General features: G+C 45.0%; 1 protein-coding gene across 5 annotated transcripts in view; it reads left to right on the forward strand.

Moving 5' to 3' along the window:
- LOC106564370 (LIM domain-binding protein 1) overlaps window positions 1-9560 on the forward strand; it is a 90365-nt gene that overhangs the window by 56029 nt on the left and 24776 nt on the right. For 4 of the 5 annotated variants that reach the window (XM_045690907.2, XM_045690906.2, XM_082958666.1 and 1 more), the window contains 7 exons: window positions 854-956; window positions 1399-1443; window positions 3254-3329; window positions 3557-3659; window positions 4870-5063; window positions 5331-5453; window positions 5675-5758. In XM_045690907.2, the coding sequence (XP_045546863.2) occupies window positions 854-956; window positions 1399-1443; window positions 3254-3329; window positions 3557-3659; window positions 4870-5063; window positions 5331-5453; window positions 5675-5758 (728 nt within the window). The remainder of the gene's footprint in view (window positions 1-853; window positions 957-1398; window positions 1444-3253; window positions 3330-3556; window positions 3660-4869; window positions 5064-5330; window positions 5454-5674; window positions 5759-9560) is intronic. The other variant, XM_045690908.2, reaches the window with a different exon arrangement.

The raw sequence follows: 9560 nt of genomic DNA on the forward strand, positions 1-9560 counted from the left end.
ACCATGTGTAGTTAACTAGTGATTATGATTGATTGTTTTTTATAAGATAAGTTTAATGCTAGTAAGCAACTTACCTTAGCTTCTTACTGCATTCGCGTAACAGGCAGGCTCCTCGTGGAGTGCAATGTAAAGCAGGTGGTTAGAGCGTTGGACTAGTTAACCGTAAGGTTGCAAGATTGAATCCCTGAGCTGACAAGGTAAAAATCTGTCTTTCTGCCCCTGAACAAGGCAGTTAACCCACCGTTCCTAGGCCGTCATTGAAAATGAGAATGTGTTCTTAACTGACTTGCCTAGTTAAATAAAGGTCTAAAAAAATAAAAAATACAGATTTCCGGTTGTTATGAAAACTTGAAATCGGCCCTGATTAATCGGTCGACCTCTAGTTGTTATGATAGAGAGAGGGTTAGATGGTGTAAGGGGTCAGTTTAGGGGCGTAGAAGGAGGGGTGGCTGTGATGGGAGAGGGGATACAGGGCAGTGTGTACAAGAGTTATTGGTTTGGGCCCGGGAAGTTGTTGTCCTGCACCTTTATGTTAGGAACAGTGTGTGTGTGTGTGTGTGTGTGTGTGTGTGTGTGTGTGTGTGTGTGTGTGTGTGTGTGTGTGTGTGTGTGTGTGTGTGTGTGTGTGTGTGTGTGTGTGTGTGTGTGTGTGTGTGTGTGTGTGTGTGTGTGTGTGTGTGTGTGTGTGTGTGTGGCTGCTGACCTGTGAATGAGTGCAGCCAAGTGAAACTAGGGCAGAACTGGTCTACCCAAAAAGTGACATATTTCAACTTGAATTATAATAACTAATCATGTACTCTGTACAGTGGCTACATATATAGTCATTCCAGTTGTGATGCTCTCTGTCTTTCAGGCTGTTCCTCCAAGTCATTCAAGCTGTACTCTCCAAAGGAGCCCCCCAACGGTAGCTCCTTTCCCCCGTTCCACCCCGGCACCATGCTGGACAGAGACCTGGGGTGAGTAGGATACACACACCACAAACACTGTTGCATTCTGGGTGTCATTTTGTGGTGCTTTTGGAGTGTGTGTGTGTGTGTGTGTGTGTGTGTCTTGCTGAGTCAGGGTGAGCGGTTAGCTCCTCCCCTGAGATGGATTGTTACAGGAAGTCCTGCTAGCTCGTCCAGATCTCAGGGTGATTGATTTGACTTCTGCGCGTGTGTGTGTGTGTGTGTGTGTGTGTGTGTGTGTGTGTGTGTGTGTGTGTGTGTGTGTGTGTGTGTGTGTGTGTGTGTGTGTGTGTGTGTGTGTGTGTTGGGGGGGGTATATGTCCAGGCTAACTGTCTTCTCTGGTTCTTACAGATAACAGGCATCATTTACAATTCAGAAAGACAAGTATTAAACTAGATATTTATTTCCTTGACAGTTTGTTTTCTCTCTTCTTTCTCTCTCTCTCTGCAGCCCAACCCCCATGTACCCCCCCTCATACCTGGAGCCTGGAATAGGGTAAGACCTACTGACCGTTTCTACTTTAGTCTGGATGTTTAGTCTGGATTGAAATATGTGCCTGTACTCAGTTTAGGTTCCAGTACCGTTTCCAGTTGAAGTGGGAAGTTTACATACACTTAGGTTGGAGTCATTAAAACAGTTTTTTCAACCACTCCACAAATTTCTTGTTAACAAACTATAGTTTTGGCAAGTCATTTAGGACATCTACTTTGTGCATGACACAAGTAATTTTTCCAACAATTGTTTACAGACAGATTATTTCACTTATAATTCACTGTATTACAATTCCAGTAGGTCAGAAGTTTACATACACTAAGTTGACTGTGCCTTTAAACAGCTTGGAAAATTCCAGAAAATGATGTCATGGCTTTAGAAGCTTCTGATAGGCTAATTGACATCATTTCAATCAATAGGAGGTGTACCTGTGGATGTATTTCAAGGCCTACCTTCAAACTCAGTGCCTCTTTGCTTGACATCATGGGAAAATGAAAAGAAATCAGCCAAGACCTCAGAAAAAAAGTTGTAGACCTCCACAAGTCTGGCTCATCCTTGGGCGCAATTTCCAAACACCTGAAGGTACCACGTTCATCTGTACAAACAATATTACGCAAGTATAAACACCATGGGACCATGCAGCCGTCATACCGCTCAGGAAGGAGACGCGTTCTGTCTCCTAGAGATGAACGTACTTTGGTGCGAAAAGTGCAAATCAATCCCAGAACAACAGCAAAGGACCTTGTGACGATGCTGCAGGAAACCGGTACAAAAGTATCTATATCCACAGTAAAACGAGTCCTATATTGACATAACCTGAAATGCCGCTCAGCAAGGAAGAAGCCACTGCTCCAAAACCGCCATAAAAAAGCCAGACTACGGTTTGCAACTGCACATGGGGACAAAGATCGTACTTTTTGGATGAAACAAAAATAGAACTGTTTGGCCATAATGACCATCGTTATGTTTGGAGGAAAAAGGGGGAGGCTTGCAAGCCAAAGAACACCATCCCAAATTTGAAGCACAGGGGTGGTGGCATCATGTTGTGGGGGTGCTTTTCTGCAGGAGGGACTGGTGCATGTCACAAAATAGATGGCATCATGAGGGAGGAAAATTATGTGGAAATATTGAAGCAACATCTCAAGACATCAGTCAGGAAGTTAAAGCTTGGTCACAATTGGGTCTTCCAAATGGACAATGACCCCAAACATACTCCCAAAGTTGTTGCACAATGGCTTAAGGACAACAAAGTCAAGGTATTGGAGTGGCCATCACAAAGCCCTGACCTCAATCCTATAGAATATTTGTGGACAGAACTGAAAAAGCGTGTGCGAGCAAGGAGGCCTACAAATCTGACTCAGTTACACCCGCTCTGTCAGGAGGAATGGGCCAAAATTCACCCAACTTATTGTGGGAAGCTTGTGGAAGGCTACCTGAAACGTTTGACCCAAGTTTAACAATTTAAAGGCAATGCTACCAAATACTAATTGAGTGTATGTAAACTTCAAACCCACAGGGAATGTGATGAAAGAAATAAAAGCTGAAATAAATCATTTTCTCTACTATTATTCTGACATTTCACATTCTTAAATAAAGTGGTGATCCTAACTGACCAAAGACAGGGAATTTTTTACCAGGATTAAATGTCAGGAATTGTGAAAAACAGAGTTTAAATGTATTTGACTAAGGTGTATGTAAACTTCCGACATCAACTGTATATTTAGGTGCCGTTAAAGCCAGTATTCTATAACGGGTCCCGTTACTTCGGCCCAAGTCAAGCAATTGCTACATGTAACCTGTCTGTCTGTCTCAGGAGACACACACCGTACGGGAACCAGACAGACTACAGGATATTTGAGCTCAACAAACGGCTACAGAACTGGACAGAGGTAGAGAGGAGCTGAACGCTTAACTTCATCTCTCTGCCCGTCTGTCTGTCTGCCCGTCTGTCTCTCTATCATTCTTCTTCCCCCTCTTTCTCATGTTGTTTTACTAAGACTACCATACTGAATACTATGCTAACTCCCTCTGTCTCTCTCTCTCTCTCTGTCTCTCTCCTCTCTCTCTCTCTCTCTCTCTCTCTCTCTCTCTCTGTCCATCTCTCTCCTCTGTCTAGGAATGTGATAATCTGTGGTGGGATGCGTTCACTACAGAGTTCTTTGAGGACGATGCCATGTTGACCATAACCTTCTGTCTGGAGGACGGGCCCAAGAGATACAGTAAGAACACACACACACACACATAGATAGATAGACGGACGGACTGGCGGGCGGACAGTGCTCTCAACACTCAAATCATGAGTTGTTGTTGTATTCTTCTACGTCCTGTTATTAGATTCAAATCAAATGTTTTAGGTCACATGACTAACAGGGAAATGCTTCATAGACAACAGGTGTAGACTAACAGGGAAATGCTTCATAGACAACAGGTGTAGACTGACAGGGAAATGCTTCATAGACAACAGGTGTAGACTGACAGAGAAATGCTTCATAGACAACAGGTGTAGACTAACAGGGAAATGCTTCATAGACAACAGGTGTAGACTGACAGGGAAATGCTTCATAGACAACAGGTGTAGACTGACAGGGAAATGCTTCATAGACAACAGGTGTAGACTGACAGGGAAATGCTTCATAGACAACAGGTGTAGACTGACAGGGAAATGCTTCATAGACAACAGGTGTAGACTAACAGGGAAATGCTTCCCAACAATGCAGAGTTAAAGATGAGAATAAAAAAATATTGAAATTGTGACACGAAGAAATTCACAGTGAATAACAATAAGGAGTGAAAATAACATGGTTATATACAGGAAGTAGCAGTACTGAGTCAATGTGTAGGGATATAAGGTAATAACATGGTTATATACAGGGAGTACCAGTACTGAGTCAATGTGTAGGGCTTTGAGGTAATAACATGGCTATATACAGGGAGTACCAGTACTGAGTCAATGTGTAGGGCTTTGAGGTAATAACATGGCTATATACAGGAAGTACCAGTACTGAGTCAATGTGTAGGGCTATGAGGTAATTGAGGTAGCTATGTACTGTACATATAGGTAGGGGTGAAGTGACTCGGCAACAGGATAGATAACAGACAGTAGCAGCAGCTTTGGTGGTGAGTATGAAAGTGTGGTGTGTGTGTGTGTGTGTGTGTGTGTGTGTGTGTGTGTGTGTGTTGGGTGTCAGTATGTGTGGTGTCAGTATGTGAGTGTGTGTGTGCTTAGACAATGCAAGAGAGTTAGTGCCAAAAAGTCATAATTCTAGTCTGTTTTGTAATGAATACGGGCCAGTTTCCTGGACACAGACTAAGCCTGGAATCTCCATTGATCTGGCTGATTGGTTCCGGACCAGGGTTAATGTGTGTCTGAGAAACCACCCTCTAAGACTGTTGTTGTGTACTTACGCTCCACTGTTCTTCTGCTTCCTGTCTCCTCCTCCTCCTCCGCAGCGATTGGCCGGACGTTGATCCCGCGGTACTTCCGGAGTATATTCGAGGGGGGCGCCACCGATCTTTACTACGTGTTGAAGCACCCCAAAGAGTCCTTCCACAACAACTTTGTCTCGCTGGACTGTGACCAGTGTACCATGGTTACGCAGAACGGAAAACCCATGTTCACACAGGTGTGTGTGTGTGTGTGCACAGGCTATGTCTTTCCTGTGGACACTAGTGTAAACATGAGGCAGAATCCTAACATCAAAATCTGCATTTGTAACTGAACTGAATGAGTTCAGTGCCTCTTCTATGTGAAAGTCTACACATGTAAATCATGCTAGGATTCGGCCCATAGTTGCTGGTGAATTGCTATCTTGCAAACAACAAATATTGTGAACATAACTTTGGTGATCTCCTTTTGTAGAAAGTGCAACCCTGACCTCTGACCCCTCTAGGTGTGTGTGGAGGGTCGTCTGTACCTGGAGTTCATGTTTGACGACATGATGAGGATCAAGACGTGGCACTTCAGCATCCGACAGCACCGTGAACTGATACCACGCAGTATACTGGCCATGCACGTGAGTTACACACACACACACACACACACACACACACACACACACACACACACACACACACACACGTTCACCTGTTGTCTAATAGCGATGGTAGACAGATCAATACATGGTGTCCGACCTCTGTAACCCCTGACCTCTGTGACCTCTGTAACCCCTGACCTCTGTAAGCCCTGACCTCTGTAACCCCTGACCTCTGTAACCCCTGACCTCTAACCCTACAGGCCCAGGACCCCCAGATGTTAGACCAGCTGTCTAAGAACATCACCAGATGTGGACTGTCTAACTCCACCCTCAACTACCTCCGAGTGAGTACACACAAACATCAACAACAACATGCGTAGATCACTGCCTCCCAGTGAGTACAAAAACATCAACAACAACACGCGTAGATCACTGCCTCCCAGTGAGTACAAAAACATCAACAACAACACGCGTAGATCTCTGCCTTCCAGTGAGTACACACAAACATCAACAACAACACGCGTAGATCTCTGCCTTCCAGTGAGTACACACAAACATCAACAACAACACGCGTAGATCACTGCCTCCCAGTGAGTACACACAAACATCAACAACACGCGTAGATCACTGCCTTCCAGTGAGTACACAAACATCAACAACAACACGCGTAGATCACTGCCTCCCAGTGAGTACACACAAACATCAACAACAACACGCCTAGATCACTGCCTCCCAGTGAGTACACAAACATCAACAACAACATGCGTAGATCACTGTCTTCCAGTGAGTACACAAACATCAACAACAACACGCGTAGATCACTGCCTCCCAGTGAGTACACACAAACATCAACAACAACACGCGTAGATCACTGCCTCCCAGTGAGTACACAAACATCAACAACAACACGCGTAGATCACTGCCTTCCAGTGAGTACACACAAACATCAACAACACGCGTAGATCACTGCCTCCCAGTGAGTACACAAACATCAACAACAACAACACGCGTAGATCACTGCCTTCCAGTGAGTACACACAAACATCAACAACAACACGCGTAGATCACTGCCTTCCAGTGAGTACACAAACATCAACAACAACAAACGTAGATCACTGCCTTCCAGTGAGTACACAAACATCAACAACAACACGCGTAGATCACTGCCTCCCAGTGAGTACACAAACATCAACAACAACACGCGTAGATCACTGCCTTCCAGTGAGTACACAAACATCAACAACAACACACGTAGATCACTGCCTTCCAGTGAGTACACACAAACATCAACAACAACACACGTAGATCACTGCCTCCCAGTGAGTACACAAACATCAACAACAACACGCGTAGATCACTGCCTTCCAGTGAGTACACACAAACATCAACAAGACGCGTAGATCACTGCCTCCCAGTGAGTACACAAACATCAACAACAACACGCGTAGATCACTGCCTTCCAGTGAGTACACACAAACATCAACAACAACACGCGTAGATCACTGCCTTCCAGTGAGTACACAAACATCAACAACAACACGCGTAGATCACTGCCTTCCAGTGAGTACACAAACATCAACAACAACACGCGTAGATCACTGCCTCCCAGTGAGTACACAAACATCAACAACAACACGCGTAGATCACTGCCTCCCAGTGAGTACACAAACATCAACAACAACACGCGTAGATCACTGCCTTCCAGTGAGTACACAAACATCAACAACAACACGCGTAGATCACTGCCTTCCAGTGAGTACACACAAACATCAACAAGACGCGTAGATCACTGCCTCCCAGTGAGTACACAAACATCAACAACAACACGCGTAGATCACTGCCTTCCAGTGAGTACACACAAACATCAACAACAACACGCGTAGATCACTGCCTTCCAGTGAGTACACAAACATCAACAACAACAAACGTAGATCACTGCCTTCCATTGAGTACACAAACATCAACAACAACACGCGTAGATCACTGCCTCCCAGTGAGTACACAAACATCAACAACAACACGCGTAGATCACTGCCTCCCAGTGAGTACACAAACATCAACAACAACACGCGTAGATCACTGCCTTCCAGTGAGTACACAAACATCAACAACAACACGCGTAGATCACTGCCTTCCAGTGAGTACACACAAACATCAACAACAACACGCGTAGATCACTGCCTTCCAGTGAGTACACAAACATCAACAACAACAAACGTAGATCACTGCCTTCCAGTGAGTACACAAACATCAACAACAACACGCGTAGATCACTGCCTCCCAGTGAGTACACAAACATCAACAACAACACGCGTAGATCACTGCCTCCCAGTGAGTACACAAACATCAACAACAACAAACGTAGATCACTGCCTTCCAGTGAGTACACAAACATCAACAACAACACGCCTAGATCACTGCCTCCCAGTGAGTACACAAACATCAACAACAACACGCGTAGATCACTGCCTCCCAGTGAGTACACAAACATCAACAACAACACGCGTAGATCACTGCCTTCCAGTGAGTACACACAAACATCAACAACACGCGTAGATCACTGCCTCCCAGTGAGTACACAAACATCAACAACAACACACGTAGATCACTGCCTTCCAGTGAGTACACACAAACATCAACAACAACACGCGTAGATCACTGCCTTCCAGTGAGTACACAAACATCAACAACAACAAACGTAGATCACTGCCTTCCAGTGAGTACACAAACATCAACAACAACACGCGTAGATCACTGCCTCCCAGTGAGTACACAAACATCAACAACAACACGCGTAGATCACTGCCTTCCAGTGAGTACACAAACATCAACAACAACACGCGTAGATCACTGCCTTCCAGTGAATACACACAAACATCAACAACAACACGCGTAGATCACTGCCTCCCAGTGAGTACACAAACATCAACAACAACACGCGTAGATCACTGCCTTCCAGTGAGTACACACAAACATCAACAACACGCGTAGATCACTGCCTCCCAGTGAGTACACAAACATCAACAACAACAACACGCGTAGATCACTGCCTTCCAGTGAGTACACACAAACATCAACAACAACACGCGTAGATCACTGCCTTCCAGTGAGTACACAAACATCAACAACAACAAACGTAGATCACTGCCTTCCAGTGAGTACACAAACATCAACAACAACACGCGTAGATCACTGCCTCCCAGTGAGTACACAAACATCAACAACAACACGCGTAGATCACTGCCTTCCAGTGAGTACACAAACATCAACAACAACACACGTAGATCACTGCCTTCCAGTGAGTACACACAAACATCAACAACAACACACGTAGATCACTGCCTCCCAGTGAGTACACAAACATCAACAACACGCGTAGATCACTGCCTCCCAGTGAGTACACAAACATCAACAACAACACACGTAGATCACTGCCTTCCAGTGAGTACACACAAACATCAACAAGACGCGTAGATCACTGCCTCCCAGTGAGTACACAAACATCAACAACAACACGCGTAGATCACTGCCTTCCAGTGAGTACACACAAACATCAACAACAACACGCGTAGATCACTGCCTTCCAGTGAGTACACAAACATCAACAACAACAAACGTAGATCACTGCCTTCCAGTGAGTACACAAACATCAACAACAACACGCGTAGATCACTGCCTCCCAGTGAGTACACAAACATCAACAACAACACGCGTAGATCACTGCCTCCCAGTGAGTACACAAACATCAACAACAACACACGTAGATCACTGCCTTCCAGTGAGTACACAAACATCAACAACAACACGCGTAGATCACTGCCTTCCAGTGAGTACACACAAACATCAACAAGACGCGTAGATCACTGCCTCCCAGTGAGTACACAAACATCAACAACAACACGCGTAGATCACTGCCTTCCAGTGAGTACACACAAACATCAACAACAACACGCGTAGATCACTGCCTTCCAGTGAGTACACAAACATCAACAACAACAAACGTAGATCACTGCCTTCCAGTGAGTACACAAACATCAACAACAACACGCGTAGATCACTGCCTCCCAGTGAGTACACAAACATCAACAACAACACGCGTAGATCACTGCCTCCCAGTGAGTACACAAACATCAACAACAACACGCG

This window comes from Salmo salar, chromosome 12 (genome assembly GCF_965601325.2).
Source record: "Salmo salar chromosome 12, fSalSal1, whole genome shotgun sequence".
In the NCBI taxonomy this organism is placed as follows: domain Eukaryota; kingdom Metazoa; phylum Chordata; class Actinopteri; order Salmoniformes; family Salmonidae; genus Salmo; species Salmo salar.